General features: G+C 63.8%; 1 protein-coding gene across 2 annotated transcripts; it reads left to right on the forward strand.

Moving 5' to 3' along the window:
- The first annotated feature begins 212 nt into the window (after positions 1-212).
- ZBTB7A (zinc finger and BTB domain containing 7A) lies at positions 213-18426 on the forward strand. Of its 2 annotated transcripts, none has more exons than XM_066984000.1 (3): positions 213-370; positions 13909-15122; positions 17857-18426. In XM_066984000.1, the coding sequence occupies exons 2-3, from the start codon at positions 13924-13926 to the stop codon at positions 18302-18304; spliced, it is 1647 nt and encodes a 548-aa protein (XP_066840101.1). In that variant the 5' UTR covers positions 213-370; positions 13909-13923; the 3' UTR covers positions 18305-18426. The 2 variants fall into 2 exon arrangements, with proteins under 2 accessions (XP_066840101.1, XP_047933740.1); XM_048077783.2 differs by lacking the exon at positions 213-370 and adding an exon at positions 9201-12435.
- Positions 18427-20199: the final 1773 nt, after the last annotated feature.

The following is a 20199-nucleotide window of genomic DNA, read 5'->3' on the forward strand; positions in this document are numbered from 1 at the left end:
GGGGGGGGGGGGGCCGGCAGCCAGCCCCTCAGCCAGCCCCACAGCCCCCCCCCCCCACAGCCCACCCCACAGCCGGCCCCACACCCACCCACCCCCCCCCGGCGGAGCGGCCGCCCCCGGCTGTGGTGATTTAGGGGGGGGGTGGGGGGGGGTGGAAGGGGGGCGGCGCGGGGGGGGGGGGGCGGGGGCGCGGCCCCTTTAAGAGCGGGGCGGCCCCGGCCGGAGCAGGAAGGAGCCGCATACGGGCCTCGGCGAGCAGCTCCCGCGGGGCGGCCACAGCCTGCTCCGCCCGCACGGCTCGGCCCGGCCCGGCCCGGCTCGGCTCGGCCCCGCTCGGCCCCTCCCGGCCCCCGCGCTCCGCTCCGGCACGGTACGGCCCGGGGGGGGGGGGGGGAAGGGGGGGGGGGGGGGGGCAAAACGGGGAGGGGGGGGGAGGGAAACGGGGGGGCAACGGGGGGGGAGGGGAGGGGGCGCTGAGGGGGGTTGGGGGTGGGGAGGGTGGGGGGGCGGGGGGGCTGCTCGTGGCCCCCCCCCCCCCCGTTTTCTCGCCCCCCCCGCGTGCATACGTTGTACTTGGGGGGGGGGGTCGTGGGGGGGGGGGGGAAGGGCCCTGGGGGGGGGGGTAAAGGGGAGAGGGGGGGTTGCGTGCGCGATGAGGGGGCCGCTGGGAGTTGTAGTCCGCGCTGCCCCCGGCGGCCTGCAGGTGCGGAGGGCGCGCGGACTACAGTTCCCGGCGTGCCCCGCTCCTCCCCACCGCCCCCCGGCGCGGGCGGCGAGTGGGCGGCGCGTTGATGGGCAGCGGGCGGGGCCAATCGGGGCGCGCCCTCCGGCCCGCCGGCCCCGCCCTCCGCCGCCACCACCACCACCACAGCCCGGCCCGGCCGGGCCCCAATGGCGGGCGGGCCGCGCGCGGGGCGGACCCCCGGGACCCCCCCCCCCCCGACCTCCCCCGGGACCCTCCGCGACCCCCCCGCGTGTGGAACCCGATCGAGGCCGGGCCCCGGGGGGGGGCCTCGGGGTGCCGGGCCTCGCCCCGGCGCCCCCCCCCCCCGCGGTCCCCCCCCCCCCCCCTCCTCCCCCATTGGCCTCCATGGCGCGGCCCGGCCCGGGGAAGGGGTGGGGTCGTGGCGCCCGGCCAAGGCTCCCTGCGGGCCCCGCGGTGCGGGGGGGGGGCGCGCGGGGGGGACACGGGCGGCAGCAGCGAGGGGGGGGGTGGGGGTGGGGTCGGGGGGGGGGACTGGACCCGGCGCTGGGTGGGGTCCCCCGGGGCTGGGCCTGCGGCCAGCGCGGCTGGCGGGGGGGGGATGGGGGGGCTCCGAGACCCCCCCGTTTGTGCCCCCTCCCCGTTCCCTGTCACCCCCCCCTTGCTGCCTGTCACCCCCAGCTCCCCGTGTCCCCCCCTTGCTCCCCGTGTCCCTCCCGTGTCCCCCCTAGCTCCCTGTCCCCCCCCTTTCACCCTGTGTGTCCCCCCCCTTTCACCCCATGCGTCCCCCCCCAGCTCCCCATGTCCCCCCCCGGCATCACCCCCTTGCTCCCCGTGTCCCCTCCCCGTGTGTCCCCCCCTTCACCCCGCGTGTCCCCCCCCCAGCTCCCCGTGTCCCCATGCTCCTCTTTTGTCCCCCCCATGCTCTCCGTCACCCCCTGCTCCCCGTGTGTCCCCCCCCCCGGTGACAACCAGCCTCTCCCCCCCCAATTTCCTTGCACCCCAAGCTCATCGCCGTGGTCTCTTCCCCCCCCCCGTCCCCACGGGGGTTGCATAACAAGGTGGGGGGGGGGGCTGAGTTCAGTTCTCCCCGGGTTTGGTTTCGTGGGGTTTTTCCACCCCCCCCCCCCCCCCCCCGACACCCACCCCGCGGCGGGGAGGGAAGCGCGCGGCGGCGGCTGGCGGCGATAAGAGCTGCCCACCCGCGGCTGGGGGGGGGGCCAACCTCGGCCCCTGCGGGGGGAGAAGCCGCTCGCCTCGCCCCGTAACGTCACCGCCGAGCCCGGGGGGGAAACAACCGGGGGGGGGGGGGGGGGCTGCGTGGCCTCTGGGTTTCGAAGCGTCCTTGTCTTTGCTCTTCCCTCTCCCTGGGGGTTTGGGGTGCGACAAGGGGGCCTCGGGGCTTTTCCTGGAGCCCCTGCGCTGGGTGCTCGCGGTGGGGCTGGAGGCGCTGCGAGCGGCCCCCCCAAGAGCGCCGGTGGCAGCGTTAGGGTCCCGGGGGGGGGGACCGGCGGGTCCCCGGCAGATCGCGGGGCGCCTGCGGTTCGGGTCCGGAGGTGAGCTGGTGCCTACCCGGGAGGGAAAAAGCTTTGGGGTTTGTGTTTGTCTCGAGAGCTTCCCCGTGTGTCAAACCCGGCGGCAGAGCGGGGCTGGGCCGTGCCGTTGGGCTCCCCGTCGCCGTGCTCACGCGCTTCGACGGCGCTCCGAGTCCTCGTGTCCCTGCCCCGCCGTGCTCGCGGCAGCCGCCCGCGGTCCCCGTGGCTCGGAGAGCGGCGGGAGGCCGGCGAGCGGAAGACGTTTTTCTGCTGGTGGCCTCTCGGTGAGGGTTTGCTGCCGGTTTTGGTTCAGAATCAGCCCCGTTCCCCGCGCTGCTCCTCGTCCTGGCTGTCGGGACTATAACTTATCCCCTAAGTGCTCCGCGGGCGGCTGTAGAGCTCTCTGCCTGGGAGAATTTACAGCCTGACAGGGGCTGAGGTGTTGCGCGCGGCGTAGTGATGGAGCTAGAAGGTCGTCCCGTAACTTCAGTAAGCCACCTCTTTTTTATTTTTATTTATTTACTTATATGTTTAATGTTGTATTTCCGAGCGTTGCCGGTCGAAAACCGTACGCGGGCGATTCTGGAGGCTGAGCAGGAAGCAGGACGGGCTGCGTTAGGAACCCCGGTGGTTACTGCACACGTTGTACTGAAACAACTTTTTTAAAAAAAAAAAAAATACTAGAAACCGAGCGGCTCGTTCGAGAGGAGCCGTCCTCGTTTCATATTCACCCTGGCCCCTGTTTAGGCTTGTCCTGGGGAAGGAGGGAGCGGGGAGGCACAGCCCGAGCGGGGATGGCACGGTGGGATTTTTCCACCAAGCCTTAATTACGCTGGTAATTCGGGGGAGGGTTTTGCAAGGCAAGAGCTCTTAATAAACCTGGCGGGGAGTACAAGCAGTCCTTGGGTGCCCGCTGATCCGCGGGTGCTCCTGTGCCTGTCGTTTATTTTATTTTCTTCACTTTCTGCTTACACGTGCGTCGTGGTGCCGGGGCTGATGATCTTCAGCCGCGTCGCGGGCTCGACGAGGTGGTTGGAAGGCGCCGGGCACGGCGAGCGCACGGGGAGCGCCCGTGTTTTGAGACCTTTAAAGCAGAATTGAGAATCGTGGCTCTTTCCCAGCCGTAAAAATCCGGATTTCGGCACAGGGCGCCAGTCGGCGAGGAGCGTCGTGCTTGCGTCGGGGCCATGGGGCTGGGCACGGCGACCCAAAGCCCGGTGCCGGGTCCGAAGTGGTGTCGGGGAATCAAGCCCTGAAATCCGGGCCTGCGAAACTCCTCGTCTGTGCTTCACACGGAGCCCGAACGCTTGGGAGCTGCGGTTTTATCTCGATTAAAACCTACACTCGAGGGTTTTTTCCCCGCTCTCGGGATGCTGAGCTTATAGAAAGAGAGGAGTTCGGGGACGATTACTCCTCCTTTCGTCGCGCTTGGCTAAGGCAGCGGGCAGGTGCTCTTCGCCGCGCTCTCAACCAGTCCCGACCTCAGGTGCAAAGGGAGCGGTTGCGATCCGTAACTAAAAACTTCTCGATGAGCAAAACTTGGGGAAAGGGAGGAAGAGAAGCCCCCGCACCCTGTCCCCGTGTCCTTTGATGCGGAGCCGGCCAGCGGTGCCCCCGCTCTGTGCCCGGACGAGCCCAGGTGGCACCTGGGGGTGGCATCCAGCGGGGTCAGCGGGCACCGGGGTCTCCCACAGGGACCCGACCCGGGGACGTTGGCTTCTCCTGCAGCACCCCCGGGCCGTATCATCTTCCCCCCGCCGTGCACGGTTTCAGTTTCCCTGGTGTCGTCGCTGGCTCCCGTGGCGGAGCCCGGGCGCAGCTTTCGCAGCACAACCAGGGCGAAGCCGTCCCACCCCCCGTCTCCGTCCCCCCGCCGCGGGAGGCGATGGAGAAATCTCCCCGCGGGCTGTAGGCGGAAGGAGACAGCGGGGACCGCTGCCCTCTCTGAACGTGACAAGGTGTGAGAAACTGGAAACTGCCGCGGGCTGCCCCGTGGCCGCAGGTGGGAGCCAAGGGCACGGCGGGGAGAGGAGCGGCGGCGGCTCCCCTGGCACGGCGGCGCTTGGCCACTGCCGCTTCGCAACCCCCTCGAAAAATGCGGGGAGGCACGCGGTGCCGCCGGGCCGCCGGGAGCGCGGTGCCCCTGGTGCCAGCTTTGCTTGCTCAAACGCTTTTTGCTGAGGGCTCAGAAGCAGCGCGGGGACCCCCCTGCCCTCCCCACTGCCCCCCCCGGCTGCAGGGACTGGGGGAGAACCGCTCCGCTCGGGTCTCTGCTGGGCGTCTTCTTCTCTTGTGAGCCTTCGAGGTGGTTTTCCTTGTGCTGCGTGCCCCCAGAAGGAGCCTGGGACCCTCTCCCTGCTGGGGGTGCTGACGCCCCGAGTCCTTCACGTGCTGCGCTCCGACTCCTGCACGGCTCCTTGCCGTCACGCTGGAGCCGCGCTCGCTGCCGGCCAGCGCGACGTTTCCTTCCTGGGTCGTGCGCCTACCCACTTCCCACCGGCAAACTGGGAACCAGTAAGCACATCTGTTGTTATTTGTTTGCCCGAGTGCCTCCCCGACACGGAGCCGGGCAGGCGGCGACCGCGGGCTTGTAGCTGCAGGTCGCGGCTCCCTCGCAGCCTCCTGCCTCGACAGGCAGAGCACACGCGGTGCCACTTCCGTCCCTCCCTCCGTGCCCTCCTCGTGTGTGCCGAGGGAAGGGAACGGCTTCGCGGCAGGAGGGCGCTGCCAGGAATGGGGCGTACGGCACGCGCGCTCGCGGGACTCGGCCGCTACACGTCCGTCGCGTGGAGAGGAGGGCTGCGAGGCGAGCTGGCTGCCGATCCGCGAGCTGGAAATTACAGGAGTGTGCGCTCTGCCTTGTCAGGGAACCCCAACCTGAAATACTTCTCTTTTTACTCTCTTTAAAATTTATTTATTTATTTTTATTCCCCTCCCTTTTCTGCTGGTGTTCGATGGAGCTCAGGAAACGCGCCCGTCGGGGGAGGCTTTTGGCAAGGGGGGGACCCCCGCAGGGTGGCAGGCGAGGGGCTGGGAGCCGGGCTGCAGGGCTGGGAGCGTCGGCAGCTCCCGAGGAGCAGGGCAGGATTCGGCCCCTCTCTGCCCCAGAAGGGGAGGTGACAAAACCCGGCCCCTTGGTTTCTCCTGGCGTGCTGGCAGCGCGCTGCCCGGCGTCCCCCCTCCGAGGCGTGCCGGTGTCCCTCTGCCACCTCGCCTCGTCTCGTCCTGCTCGGCCGGGGGCTGTTTTGTTTCCCCGTGGTCGAGTTTTCTGCTGCTTCGTTTGGCAGGGGGGCCACGCGTCGCCTCTCCGAAATGCTGGCGGTTTATTCCCGTGCAGGACTCGGCGCCTGCAGGTTTATGGGGCTCAGCCACCTTCCTCTGCTGTCCGTGCTGAGCTTACAGGCAAGGCTGCTTCTTCCGGCAGGACTGAAACAAACTCGGGTTCGTGTTTTTTTTTTTTTTTTTTTTTTCCCCCTTCTGAGGCTTTCAGGAGGACGAGGGGCTGAGTGCCCAGGGCTCGGTGTTGTGCGGGACCTCTCGACAGCCGTGCTGTGGTTTTGCAGGGAGCTGGGAGGTTGCCGTATGGCAACAGCAGAGCTCTGGGGGGCAGTTTTTGGCCCCCCCCGGTGGGTGCTGGTTCATCTCTGCCTGGCGTGGGGTGATTTGGGTGTCCCAAGGGCTGTTGGTGTTGGCAGATCCCCGCTGTGCCGTGGGACCCAGCACCCATCCTGCATCTGCGCTGGGACCCCGCGGCGATGGAGGCTTCCAGCACCAAACCAACCCACGCACGCAGAGAGGTTCGATGGGCTCGGGCCTCGAGTCTGCTGCCACACGGGCTCGAATCGAGGCACATTCCTGCTGGATTAAATACGGTCTCTGATGACAAAGGAGAAAATTGGCAAGGAGGCCTGGGTGGAGTAACCAGTTACAGCTAACCTTGCAACAAGAAGAGGAGTTTTTAATGTGGCCGCGTTGTCGCAGCCATTTTCACCGCTGACAGCCCGTTGGGTTGGGGACCGTGCCCAGAGAGGCAGGAGGCTCTTCCCCACGTGCCCTAAAAGCCTCGGGGGAGGACGAGCGACACGGCCTGGTGTATGGGGACAGACCCCGGTGTCTGCTGGGGCCTGACGCGGCTCCTGGTTTTCGCTGGTGGCTGATGCTGCGACGGAAACCGAACTTCCCCTTGTGCTTGGAGTCTGCATCGTGCCCTGGAAGGAAATCCTTTCCCGTTGTAGACGGCTGAGATCCGCGGCGTGGCCAAGCGTGGAGCTTGGGCATTCCTCCCCTGAGTCCGTGGTGGTGGGTGAGGGCTGCTGGGGCTACGGCAAACCTGAGGCCGTATCCTGAGAGATGCTGAGCGTTCGCAGCTGCAGAGCATTCGGGATATCACCGAACTGTAGGGGTTGGCAGGGCCCTGCAGAGCTCACCGGGTCCAACCCCCTGCCAAAGCAGTTCCCTAGAGCAGGCTGCCCAGGGAGGCGTCCGGACGGGCCTCGAATATCTCCAGAGAAGGAGACCCCACAGCCTCCCTGGGCAGCCTGTCCCAGCGCTCCGTCACCCTCACCGGGAAGAAGTTCTTTCGCGTGTTGGTGCGGAGCTGCCTGGGCTCCATTTTGTGGCCGCTGCCCCTTGTCCTGTCCCCACAGAGCACTGAAAAGAGGTCGGCCGTGTCCCTCTGCCTCCCACAGCTCAGGTATTTACAGACATCGATCAGATCCCCTCTCGGCCTTCTCTCCCCAAGGCTGACCAGACCCAGGTCTCTCGGCCTCTCCTCCCAGGGGAGATGCTCCAGGCCCCGTATCATCTTTGTGGCCCTCCGCTGGCCTCTTCCCAGGAGCTCCCTGGCTTTTTTGTGCCGGGGAGCCCAGCACTGCACGCAGTCTGTGGTCGTGGGCCCCGTGCGCTGAGCTGCTGCTGGTGACTTTCCCTTTTGGGTGTAATTCTGGTAGCTCCTTGTGTCAGGGCTGTGCTTTGAGGCAGAGGCAGAGAGGGAGCAGGAGCAGCAGGGCTGGGATTGCCGAAGGGTCGCTCCGCTGGCCGGAGCCTGGCTTTGGCGTGAAGGCGAGCGGTTTATCCCTGTCCTCGGAGGCACTCGTCCTTCCCCGGCCCACGTGACTGGGAAAAAGCCTCTGGCACGTCCTTCCTCTGCTGGGCATCGTGTGAAAAGCACTCGAATTCAAGCAGTTTCGGGAAAACCGAGAGGAAGAGCAGCCAGCCTTCCCGACGTCTCCTGTAGCAGCATCCCCAGCACGACGAGGAATCCCAGACCTCGGACGTCTCGTTAACAGAGCCGCCGGCTCCGAGCGGGGCAGCAGTCATCTCCCTGCTCCGTCGTGTCCCCTCCCTGCTGATGGGAGATGGCCGAGGCCTCTTCATGAAGTCCTCCTCCTCTCTGTGAAGCTCTGCTCCTCTTCTTGCCGCTGCTGATGCGGTGGGGGGGGGGCAGTTTTGGATCCCGAGGAGCTTCTGAACGAGCCGAGGTGTAAAATGTAAATCAGTCTCTTGGGATACCTTCAGTCAGCTGCCGTAATTTGCCTGAGGTGGCCGGGGGTTGATGAATTACACCCCAAACCTGCCTGGCCGGGAGCTGCTGGGCAGCGTGCCACGTCCCCTCGGTGCTGGGGGGGCTCTGGTGGCCGTCCCCCCCCCCAGTAGCACCACGGCTCCGTGTCTGAACCCAAAGACCCCAAACGCTGCCGTGGTGCGGGCTGTGGCGGTGGGACTTGATCCCGGCTCTCAGATACGGCTCTTCCAGACCAATTTAGAGGCTCTGCCAAATATATCAGACCTACGCAGGCTCTGAACGAGCACAGGATGCAGCCGTTCCCAAGCTAGGAAATGGCTGACTGGCGTCGAGGGGAGGGCTCTCCGCGCTCCCCCGGCTCCGCGGATCTGCCCCTTCTGGTCAGCCGGCGCCGCGGCAAAACCGGCTCCTGGCACCGCTCGTGCTCACGGTGCCCTGCCGTGGGAGGTAATTTCATTTTTTAGTAGGAATTAAAATCAAGGCTCTCTGTTATTTGTGGTCGTTAAAGCTCCCACAATGCTCATTGAGGGTGTGAGGGGCGTTCAGTGCCGGTGTGCCATCCCAGCTGGAGCGATGACCATGGACTCTTCCCAGCGGAGTTCCCTCGGCAGCGTTAGCAGGATGGGGGGTTCTCCTTCCCCACATGAACTTTGGTGCTGCCGAGCCGTCGTGGCCTGCTCCAGAGGCGGTTTTGTTTCCGTGGCGTGGTGGGTAGGTGCTGCTTCCCCGTGGAAGCCGTGGAAGAGGAGGTTCCTCCAGGCTGTGCGCCGAAGGACCGGTGGGCGATGTGTCTGGAGGGTTTGGGGCGGGTTTCCTTCCACCTTGGGCAGCTCGGTTGGTTTTGCCATCGCACCGTGCTCGGTTTGAGGCCGAAGCAGGATGCCTAGAAAGCTGCACCGTGGCTGGAAGGACCGGGACAAAACCCCAGCCCCTGCTGGGGGACCGCCGGTGGGCCCTGCGGGGCGGCGGCGTGGTCCAGCCGTGTGATTTTGGAGCGCCGTGTCCGTTTGGGAGCCGCCTGACGTGGTCTCATTTCCCAAAGCAGCCTTCACATCGTGAATCCGTCAGTTCAGGCTGTGGTAAGCAAGACGCCGCGTTGAGAGCCGGGGCGTGAGAGGCTGCCCAGAGCCAAAGCCTTCAGAAGGGGAATCGCGGGGGGCTGCAGGGGATCCCGGCTGTGGGACACAGAGCCAACATTGTCCGCGGGGCGGCCACGGATCTGTGCAGGACGCCGCTTCCGCCCTTCCCTTCAATAGCTGCATGATCGCGGTCATGTCATATGTCTCCTCCAGCGCTTCACCCCAGATGTGATGTCCAGTTAAGATAGAAGAAAGCTGAATTCACTCTTTTTTTGCCCCGTTTGGCTGAATTACCTGCTGAACGCGAAAGGTTTCGTCCTGCCGCGTTACCAAAATGGTGGGTAGTGGGGGGGGGGGGGGGGGGGGGGGGGAACAGCGGTGCACTTCTGTTTTCTTTCTTTCTTTTTTTAAGCCGTGCAGTTCGTTTCTGTCGATGTGCAGGGTCTTCGCCTCGAGAACATGCATCTGCTCGGCAGGTCCGCATAATTTGGATAGTTTGGCACTAAACTGCCGGCAGCGCATTCCTTTCGGAGAGCAGTTGAATTTTAATGGCAGCACGGAGGAGCTGCAGCGGCGGCTTCCCCCCGGCAGGCAGAACGCCCTCCTTCCCTCCCGCCTGCCCCCGTCCCACCTTTTCGGGCTGGTTTTTATCTCCAGGGATTTACTTCCCCGCTCAGGGACGTGTCCCCGTGGCTGGAGGAAGGAAGGGGGGAACCGGGAGGATTGCTCCCTAAATGCAAATGGAAGAAAAAATGCCCGTTTCTCCCGTTGGTCGCGAGTGAGGGATAGGATAATGTTTGGGCCTCGGGCAGCAAACCCCTTTTTCTTTTTTTTTAATAGCATCATTATTTTAATAATTTCTTTCCAGCGTGCAGCAGCGCTGCTGCAGGGTCTGCCCTGATACCCTAACGCGGGCGTTTCCCCTGAGAAATTGGGCACGGCGACTCCTCGTCCTTGGGCGCGTTGGGCTGCAAGCGGCCAAATACCGCGCGCCGAGCCCAAAACGCAGCTATTTCCCCCAAAACCACGCTCGGGGGATTGGGCAGCGCGGTGCCCCGCAGCCGTTTCACCTCGTGCTCGCCGGATCAGGCGCTGGTAATTTTCCCTTTCTGTCCCGAATGGGGTTGCTGAATTTCCTTGTCGGAGCTGTCGGGGTGGGTGGCACCTCTGCGGGCAGGGAGAGCCCTGTTGTTGTCAGGAGATTTGGGACCTGTCCAGGTGAGGAGCACGTTGCTGGTGTTGGCTGTTACTGGCTAACCTGGTGTGCCTGAGCTGACGCCCGGTATTTGCCTACCTCGGAGCCCTCCTAAGCTGCTCCGGTTCTTCTCTTCACGTTGTAAATAACTGCGAAGGAGCAGGAGCAGCTAAACGCCACCAAGGTTAGGCGGAAAATAGTAATTAAGCAGCGTCTCGTCAGCGCTTCTGGTTGCGATTCCATCTCTGTGTGGCCGTCTCATCTGGATGGAAATGCCAGGTCCCAGAGCTGCTGCTGCAGGGTTGCCACTCGATGGCCGTCGACGGGAGCCGCACTCGGCGAGAAACCAAATGAGGTTTGACAAGAGCAAGTGTGGAGTCCTGCCCCTGGGAAGGAACAACCGCAGGTATCGGTGCAGGCTGGGGGATGGCCTGCTGGAGAGGAGCTCTGCGGAGGAGGACCTGGGGGTCCTGGTGGACGACAGGTTGGCCATGAGCCAGCAGCGTGCCCTGGTGGCCAGGAAGGCCAACGGGATCCTGGCGTGCGTTAAAAGGAGCGTGGCCAGCAGGTCAAGGGAGGTGATCCTCCCCTCTGCTCTGCCCTGGTCAGGCCTCACCTGGAGCTCTGGGTCCAGTGCTGGGCTCCCCGGCACAAAAAAGCCAGGGAGCTCCTGGGAAGAGGCCAGCGGAGGGCCACAAAGATGATACGGGGCCTGGAGCATCTCCCCTGGGAGGAGAGGCCGAGAGACCTGGGTCTGGTCAGCCTTGGGAAGAGAAGGCCGAGAGGGGATCTGATCGATGTCTGTAAATACCTGAGCTGTGGGAGGCAGAGGGACACGGCCGACCTCTTTTCAGTGCTCTGTGGGGACAGGACAAGGGGCAGCGGCCACAAAATGGAGCCCAGGCGGCTCCGCACCAACACGCGAAAGAACTTCTTCCCGGTGAGGGTGACGGAGCGCTGCGACAGGCTGCCCAGGGAGGCTGTGGGGTCTCCGTCTCTTGGAGCCTGCCCGTATTTCAAGCTGACAGCACCCTTTCAGCCGTTGCGAGTTGTATGTGAGGGCGACTTCCTAGCGGCTGAAATGCAGCCGCTTTGGGGTGAAATGTGGCGTCTTTGCAACCCTGCAGAGACACTCAGTCTGGGACAACAGGCGTGTGGTGCTTTGTAGGCACGTCGGGGGTCAACGGAGAGAAAAGAGCTGCCTGGGAGACTGGGGCCAGCAGCTGGAGCTCCCCCTTGGTGGCCCGGTCAGGCCTCGTTCGTCCCAACGGGGGGACCGGCCAGCAGTCATGTCAGTGGCTCTTGGCACTTGCCACCTCTCCGTCAGGAGCTCCTTTGCAGGCATATTTCACCCAACCCTCCAACATCTCGTTACTCCTTGCTCCTGCTGCAAGCCGGCATTTGTTTTTTTTGCAGCTTTGTCGTTGGGTTTCTTTGTGTTTTGTTGGTTTTTTTTTTTGAACCTGTGTAGGTGAAGGCTTTTCCCTATCTCGTTACAAATCCCCGGAGCCGTCCCGTCCTGTGCACGGCCTCGTAACCCGGCTCTCCAGCCCCCAGAGGAGGCAGCACCGCGCCATTTCTCCTGGCGGCCTCCGGCTGAGGCTCAGCCCGGTGCCGAGGCCCGGAGGCCGTCCTGGGGAGCCTCGCGGTGCCTCCCCCGTGCCTCTCCTTGCTTTTGCCCCCTCGCCGTCTGGGCCGCCGTGGACCCGAGCCGCCGAGGGCCGCACAAAGGGCGTGTTGTACGAGGAGAATGAGCCGCGGAGCCGTACGACTTGCCATGCCAGCCCTCGGCGGTCTCATGACCCCGCAGCCGTTCCCACACTGTCCGGCCGATTGTCCTGGCCTGGGGGGGGTCACCTCGCGTGGCCTGACTCCCTCCCACACCCCCCCGGTCCCTCACGTCCCCGGGGGCTGACAAAGCCCGGCTGTGCAGGCGGTGCGGCTCGGCTGCCGGCGAGATTATCGCCTGCAGCTTCAAAATGCTTCGTGCAGCTCAAATTCTCCTTAGGGAGCGGGGGGGGGCGGGGGAAGCTTCCCGAAAGCATCGGGTCCAGAGGGGAAGGAGGGCTGCACCCTGCGGGGAAGGGGGGAGACCTTGTCCAAGGTCACGCCTGGAGCCGGTGCCTGCGCTGCTGGGCCTCCTGATCCCTTTTCCTGGACCTGTTGCTTTTAAAAACCCGTCGCCTGCGAGCCTCGAGTTGAAATCCTGCTGTTTTGGGAGGCTGTTCGGAGCTGCAGGCCTCTGGGGAGCCTCCTGGGTGGGACGTGGGGTGAGAGGCGTGCTTCAGCGCTTGGTGTTACGGGCAGGATTTCCAGGGGCTGCGGGACAAATCCAGGCCTGACCCCCAGCACGCACGACGGGTCTTCGGAGAGCTTAAAGGCTGATTTATGCATTCCTGGTAAATACCGAGGGTTTCACTGCAAATTGGTGTTTCGTGGGAGGTTATTTATTTTTATTCTTTCCCCCCAGAGCTTAGCGCTGCCCGTTTTCCCTGTGCTGGTTCCTGTAAGAGGACCGCTCTGTGCTGCCTCCAGGCCAGGCCGGAGGTGTGGAAAAGGGGAGGGGAGAGGTCTGCGCATGGCCTACTCCTGCTCCTCCTCTTTATAAAACAAGCAGGAGCAAATGTTCCTTTTTCCTTGGATTAATAAAGTTTTTTAAAAATGATGTTTTGTGCGCCTCCCTCTGCAGCAGGCAGCTCCTCTGTCCCGAGGAGAACGGAGGTTCGCTGCCGGAGATGGAGGAGAAGAGTGCTGTGAGGAGAAGAGTGCTGTTCCCATTTCACAGAAGGGAAGGCTGGGGCTGGGAGGAGTTCAGGGGCTGGGAGGAGTTCAGGGGCTGGGAGGAGTTCAGGGGCTTGTTCAGGGCTGCGAGTTGGGCAGGTTTGGCCCCGGTGAGCCTGGCCCCACGGCCGGCAGCTTGCCGCTGGGGAGAGCACCCCTTGGGGTGGAGGTGCGCGAGCCCCTGGCTGCTGGCTTTGCTTTGGGGTTCTGAGCCTCTGAAGGGAGGACGTGTTTAACCAAGCACATCCCCTGTAGCCACGCTACTGTGCCGGCAGTGACTTTTAAATTTTGATCTTGTGGTTTTTTTCAAACCAACCCTCGGAGCTGGAAGGAGCCACTGTTCTTGCCGAAGCGCTCCTGAGCCGGGCACGTTGCAGGGCCGAGTTCCCAGCACCTCGCCAGCACCTGCCGAGGCTTCCCGGAATGACCGGGTGCCCGTGTCCACTCTCCCCCTGCCCCCGTGGGGCTTTGTGGGGTTTGTTCAACGCCCCCGCTGCCCTACGGGGTAGGCACTGGCGCAATGGGACCGTGGGCACCCGAGGTGCTGCGAGCTGTGTGCGCGGACCTCCAGGGGTGAGGGCGAGAAGTCTTCCCCCGTGATTACAGGATGGCAGCAGGGGTTTGGCAAATGAGTTTGGCAGACTTTTTCCTGCTGAGATTGTGGGGCCACGGAGTGCTCGCGGCGGCACCGAGCAGTGGTCCGGGGCCACCAGCAAGGCTCAAGCCCAGCACCAGGCACATTTACAGCTCGGTCCAGATGTAGGCCACGTGCTGGTCCTTGCTAAGGCTCGCTAGCTCTGCCCAGACCCACGCTAATTTCGCTCTTCTTCCTGACTCTAGCTTGGGTACACCGGGGGCTGCTCCTCCTCCTCCTTCCAGGACTGGCGTTGAGCGCGGCGCCGTCCCCTCCTGCCGCTGCAGGCCTGTCCCAGGTACCTGGCAGGGCAGCAGGAGAGGCTGTGGCCTGCAGATATCTGGTACCGAGGGATGGGAGCTGGTGGACAATTGAGTACGGGCTGGGAGATCCTGGGCTCGTCCCCGAGCAGTCGCGTCCCGCGTGGCTCACCGCCTTTCCTCTCTTCTCCCTGTAGCCCTTCGCATCGAAGATGGCGGGCGGCGTGGACGGCCCCATAGGGATCCCGTTCCCCGACCACAGCAGCGACATCCTTAGCAGCCTGAACGAGCAGAGAAACAATGGGCTGTTGTGTGACGTTGTCATCTTGGTGGAAGGCCAGGAGTTCCCCACCCACCGCTCCGTCCTGGCGGCGTGCAGCCAGTACTTCAAGAAGCTCTTCACCTCAGGGTTAGTGGTGGACCAGCAAAACGTGTATGAGATAGACTTTGTGAGCGCGGACGCCTTGTCGGCTCTGCTGGAGTTCGCCTACACCGCGACCCTTACCGTCAGCACTTCGAACGTCAACGACATCCTCAACGCCGCCAAACTGCTGGAGATCCCGGCGGTAAGGGATGTTTGCACGGATCTCCTGGACAGGAAGATTCTGGCCAAAAATGACCAGATGGATATAGTAGATCAAATTGATCAGAGGAACCATCTCAGAGCAAAAGAGTACCTGGAGTTCTTCCAGAGCAACCCCGTCAACGGCCACCAAGGCAGCTTTCCGTGGACCAACTCAGAGTTGAGAGACCTTCAGAGACTGAACTTCCGAGGCCAAGAGGAAGAGGAGGAGCCGGACTGCAATGGCATGGACTTCTACTCGCAAGCCCCCCTAAACGAAAGACCAAAGGCGAATGACTGTGATCCCGACAGCAACCCAGCCATGTGGCTGGACAGAGAAGAGGAGGAGGCGGCGGTGGCGGCCCCCGGCTCCTTGTATTCACCTTCTCAGAACGGACATTACAGCAGCCGTGGCCTGCCCACGCCGGGAGAAGAGGAGGTGACTTCGGGGGGCCCTCTGGACCAGCAGGAGCCTGGCGACTCCCCCAGCTTCGTGCCCACCGGAGCAGACACGGAGGATGACGCGAGGGAGGTGGATGGCTTGGCTGCCAGCGCCCTGCTGCAGCAAATGATCAATTCCGTGGGGAGACAGCAGCTGGGGGAGGACGACCGAAAGGACGACGATGGGGTCATGGATTATTACTTGAAATACTTCAGCAGTTCGAACGAGGGCGACGTGTATCCGTCCTGGTCCCAGAAGGTGGAGAAGAAGATCAGGGCGAAAGCATTCCAAAAGTGCCCCATCTGTGAAAAGGTGATCCAGGGGGCTGGCAAGCTGCCGCGCCACATCCGCACCCACACCGGCGAGAAGCCCTACGAGTGCGACATCTGCAAAGTCCGATTCACCAGGTAAGGAGCGGGCAGGAGCCGGCCGGCACCGCCGCGGAGCCCTGGCACGAAGCCGCCGCTCGGCGCGGGGCTGGTCTCATACGGTCTGGCGGTTGGGCTTGATTGATCTTGAAGGTCCTTTCCAGCCTAAATGGTTCTGTGATTTTATTTCAAGCGCTCACCTGCAGGGACCGATTTCTGTCCTAGCAGGTGATTTGTACGTGGAGGCCAGCGTTTGCCAAGAGACGGGCAATTTGGGTGTCTGACTTGAGGTGTCTCAAGGGGCCGTGTCTTAAAACCCAGTTCCCTGCCGACTCTGGGAGCCCCTTTCAGGTGTCCCAAATTGCTGACCTCTGCTGGAAACCTGGCCGGGCCCGGGCTTCTGCAGAGACCAAGTAACGTGGTCGACGAACCGGAGCTGCACCCCTTTGCGTTCTCGTGGCTGAAGTGCTGAGTCCTGGCTGCAGAGCCAGGGAGCGAGGCGAGGTTTGGAAAGTGGTGTAGAAACGGCTCCGTCTGATGATGGAAACATCCGTGGCCGGCGGCCGTGCCAGGTGGTTGGGAACAGGCTGAACCCCACGCTGCTGGCGTCCTCTCAGCGAGGCACGGGGAGCGGAGCCGCTGCCGTCCTGAGCTCCTGCCCCGAGCTCGCTGCAGCTCCCTGGGGACGTCCGCCTCGGTGCCGCTTCTCCTCTGCAATTCTCTGCTCTCCCCCTTGGCCACGGGAAGGAATGCCGGAGAAAAAGGGGACATTGTTTGGCTTCCTCCGCTCCGCGTTAGGCCGAGCGTTACGGCACATCCTCGTGTCCGCCATCGCCAGGCCGAGGGCGGCCGTCCCACCCGGCCTCCTCCTCGCTGCGCCGGGAGGCAGATCGCGTGGGCTGCCTGACCAAGGAGCCAAATCCCCCGGCCCTGCCGCCTGCTTCCTGCATGCTGAAACGCTCCCGAGCCCTGCAAGCGCCTCCTGCTTTGCTTCCCGGGCTGGCCGGCCCTTCCAGGGAGCTGCTTCGGACGCCACGGAGCAGATCCAGAGAGGAGAGGCGGCAGCGGCGGCCTTCAGCCCTGCCCGGCCTTCAGCGCGCTGCCGAGCCTCCTGCACCGCTGCCTCCGCACCCCAAAACCTCGCTCGGGGCCGCACCCAGGCAGCACGGGACCCGCGTCCGATAGCTGAGGAATGCCGATAATGCCGGGGGCAGGGTGCCAGCCCTCCGGCACACGGCACGGCTCGCTGCCACCGCGGCCCTGTGCCGGCGGCACCTCCCTGCCGGCTCTGCCCGTGGGGGCTGCCCCTGCTTCTTGTGCCCCACGTCCCGGCACAGAATGCGGCCCCAAACCCGAGTGGGGTCCGAGGTGCTGCCCGGTGCGTGTTCCCCAGCCGCGGCTTCGTCAGGGCCCCCGCCTGCCGCTGGAGGTGGCGGGGAGGAACAGAGGCCGTGGCTGGAGCTGGTTGTTTTTTTTGGCTTGGTTTGGTTTTGGAGGTGGAGGAGTTCGAGATGATGCCACCTTGTTTGCTTCCTGCTTTGCTGCTGGGCTTCTGCCTGCACCCCGCTCCCACCCGGCTCACGGGGGGCTTCTCTCCTTCAAAGCAGGGAACTGGATGGAAACCGTGTCTTTAGCCCAGCCTGACGTTTTAAACAAGCCTGTTTCATAACGTGCCGGGGCCGTGTTATTTTCATACGTCCTCCCACCCCCCTGACTTCTAGAAGCCCGTGTTTGGCCACGTCAGAGCCCTGCTCGGGGTAACCCCGGCTGCCTCCGGCCTCGGGGCCCTTCAGCATCCACCCCATTCCTCGCCTCGCTCCGCTGAGCTGCTCCCGGGACCGCTCCCAGGCGCTGTGCTGAGTCAGGCAGCGCTCTCGGGGAGGTGATCCACCCCAAATCGCATCAGCTCGCTGCGCCTGCTGCGCCTTGCCGCTGTGCCGGGGTCGTTTGCCTCGTCCCTCGTGGGACACGGGCACGAGGCCAGGCCGGGGGCACAGGGGGTGGTGGAGCGGGGTGCGGGTCCGGCCCCGCTGCCTGCTGCCCCTCCCGGCCCTCGGCTTTGTGCTGATTTCTGCTTGCTTTGCTTCCTGGTTCCTCTGCCCTCGGACAGGCAGGAGCGGCGGAGTCGCTCAAATAATCTGAAAGAGAGGCACAGAGATTTTAGAAAAAATTAAACTATTTTTGTTAAAAAAAGCTATTTTAACGTGCTGCTGCACCCCGTAGTTTGTTCTGAGGACGGCCACGTTTCCAGCCCCATGGGGAGCTGCGTTAAACCCCCTCGCAGCGGGGCCGCACGCGGGGTCCCCTCGCCCCCAGCCAGCCGGGCAGGGATCGCGCTCGCTGCTCGTCCGCGCTGTCCTGCCGCACGCTTCGCCTCTGATTCTCTCCGGCCAGAAGCGAGCTGCTCTGCCTCCTTCCTGGCACCCGGCCCGGCCGCTGCCAGCACCCTCGCTGCCTCGGGTTTTCGTAACGCGGGCGCTGCCGGAGCCGCGCCGTCGCCCTCCTCGCAGGCGCGGGGCAGGCGGCTTCGCTCAGACCAACGCAGCTCCGGTGGCCGGATCCGGCCTCCCGGTGCCTCCCGGTGCCTCCCGGTGCCTCCCGCCTCGCCGAGGGGCTGCCGCCCGCCCCGGTGGAGGCTGGATTGGGGCCGCCACCGCCGTGATGGAGAGCAACGCCAACGCCGGGCGCGAGGAGGAGGAGGACGGCGGAGCGCAGCCCTCGGCCTGCTGGCCGCCCTCGCTGACCTGCCCCCTGTCCTTTCTCTCCCACGCAGGCAGGACAAGCTGAAGGTTCACATGAGGAAACACACAGGGGAGAAACCTTACTTGTGCCAGCAGTGCGGAGCCGCTTTTGCTCACAACTACGACTTGAAGAACCACATGCGCGTGCACACTGGCCTCAGGCCCTATCAGTGTGACAGCTGCTTCAAGACTTTCGTCCGCTCTGACCACTTGCACAGGCACCTTAAAAAAGATGGGTGCAACGGCATCCCGTCCCGGAGGGGCCGCAAGCCCCGGGTGAGAGATGCCGGGGGGCTGCCCACCCCCACAGGGAACCCCGAAGACGGAAGCTTTCAAGCCGGTGGGGAGAGTCAAGAATCAGAGGACACCGTGCAGAGGAACGGCCAAGAGCAGCACTTTGAAGATAGTTCTAATAATGAAGCGCCAGGATTGAATGTAGCAGGAGGGTCGTCCGAGGGCAACACGCAAGGACTCTCCTAAACCAAAAAACGAAAGTGTCACAAAATCTAGTTAGTACTTTTTCCTCCGATTTTTCTCTTTAAAAGATGTTTCTCTCCCTTTTTTAAAAAAAAAAAAAAGAAATATATATATATATTATGTTTCCAATCTTCCCATCGTAACCAGGGCTCCCCCGAGGATCCCTCCGTAGCCAAGGACCTTTTCGTGGAAAGGCAGACGCTAGGAAGCGTGGGGCGGGGATGGAAAGCGGCTCTGTTGCATGGAAAGGAGCTTCCATGTAAATCCAAAGCTTTATTTTGTGTCCAAACACACGTTAAAAAAAAAAAATTATTTCAGAGAGATATCTATTTAAAAAAAAAAAAAAGCAAAAATAGAAAAAAATGGTAAGAGTTGAAGGGCTCTTTCAGGGCGGGCGGTACACGCGGTGCCTCGGAGGGCCGGGAAGGAGCGGGCCCGGCCTTCTCGCCTCTGTTTTTGCAAAGCTAAAAGCTCTACGCGGGGTGCTCAGGTGCTGACGTCCTGGCATCGGGATCGGGATCGTTTTTGGGGTAGGCAGTGGGGCCCTGCCGCCCGGCCCCGGTGCGGCACCCATCCACCAGCTCCTGGTGGTGAGCGGAGCCGCAGGCAGGGCTCGGTGGTCAGAATTGCCTCATCCTTTAGGCAGTTTGCCTGGCTGCCCCAGCAGGGTTCTGTAGGGTCGCTCTCAGCACTGGGTGTGCGTCGGCCCCGTCCCAAACCCACGGCCGGGGCCGCGAGCGTGCGGCTGCGCCCGGTGGTGCCGCTGGCCCCGGCGCCCGCCCTAGGCCCAGAGCCGGCTGCGGATGGGGCCGCCGGGCCGAAACGGCATCTTTCTGCCATCGAGGAGTTGTTGTTTTTTGCTGGGCCAGGCCCTACAGGATCTCCACCTCGCCCCCCCCTCTCCCCCAGGGTGTTTTTGTTGGCTTCTGGGCCCAAACTCTGCTCCCCCCCCCCCCCAAGACCCCAGCAGGCGCTGCTGAGGCCTCTCCCCGCTCGCGGCACCCACGGCTCGCTGCGGGGCCGTGGTGTGGCGTCGGTGCAGCCAAAACGCCCCTTGGTGCCCGGGAACCCCTCAGGAATAGGGCCCAGCCGCTCGGCCCCGGCACCGGGGCTCTGCCGCGCGCCCACCGAGGCGAGGCCGGGGGCTGGGGGCCACCGCCGCCCCCCCGTCCCCGTCCCCGTCCCATATTTTTAGGCACTCGGTCAGAGCCAGCAGCGTTCCCGCACGCCCAGAAAGCGCCTAAAAATGGCAGATTCCTTTTAAAAAAGGTTATTTGAGGACTCCCTTAAAGGGGAAGGAGGCTTTTGGCAGGAGGAGCTGGGAGGGGCGAAGCCAAGCGCCGGCCGCGGCGGCTTGTGGCTTTAAGGCTCCGCGGCCGGGGCTGGACACGGGCGTTGTGCTCTGCGTCACCGTCACCCATCGGGCACCGTCACCGTACGGTCACCGCCGTCACCGTACGGTCACCGCCGTCACCGCACGGTCGCCGTATGGTCACCGTTGCCGTATGGTCACCGGTCACCGTTGCTCGCGGCCACCGAGCGCCGCCCAGCCCCTCAGGCCATGGCCGCCCCAACCGTCCCGAACGTGGTTTTGGGGTGTTTTTTTTTTTTTGGGGAGGCCACCCTCCTCTTCCTCGGTGCCACGCCGGGGCTGTGGGAGGGGGCAGGGGGTCCCGCAAGGGGGCCGACGGAGGCGATTTACGGCCTCAGAGCAGAGGCCGGGGTGCGCCATGCGCATCCCCCCCCCCAACCCCGGGTTAGCAGAGGGCGACAACAGAGGCACCTTTCAGCCGGTCACCTGTTTTCTAAATGCACATTCTTTTTTGAAAAGAGATTTTAGTCCTTTTATTTTGAAAGCACTTTTTAGATTCTCTTTTTTTTTTTTTTTTTTTTCCCTT

This window comes from Anser cygnoides, chromosome 27 (assembly GCF_040182565.1).
Source record: "Anser cygnoides isolate HZ-2024a breed goose chromosome 27, Taihu_goose_T2T_genome, whole genome shotgun sequence".
In the NCBI taxonomy this organism is placed as follows: Eukaryota; Metazoa; Chordata; class Aves; order Anseriformes; family Anatidae; genus Anser; species Anser cygnoides.

What these genes read in the sequence shown, in the direction of transcription:
- ZBTB7A (XM_066984000.1), top strand. Translation starts at nt 13,924, where the DNA reads ATGGCGGGCGGCGTGGACGGCCCCATAGGGATCCCGTTCCCCGACCAC. An exon ending in TGCAAAGTCCGATTCACCAG is followed by an intron (nt 15,123 to 17,856) that starts GTAAGGAGCGGG and finishes TCTCCCACGCAG; the next exon opens with GCAGGACAAGCTGAAGGTTC.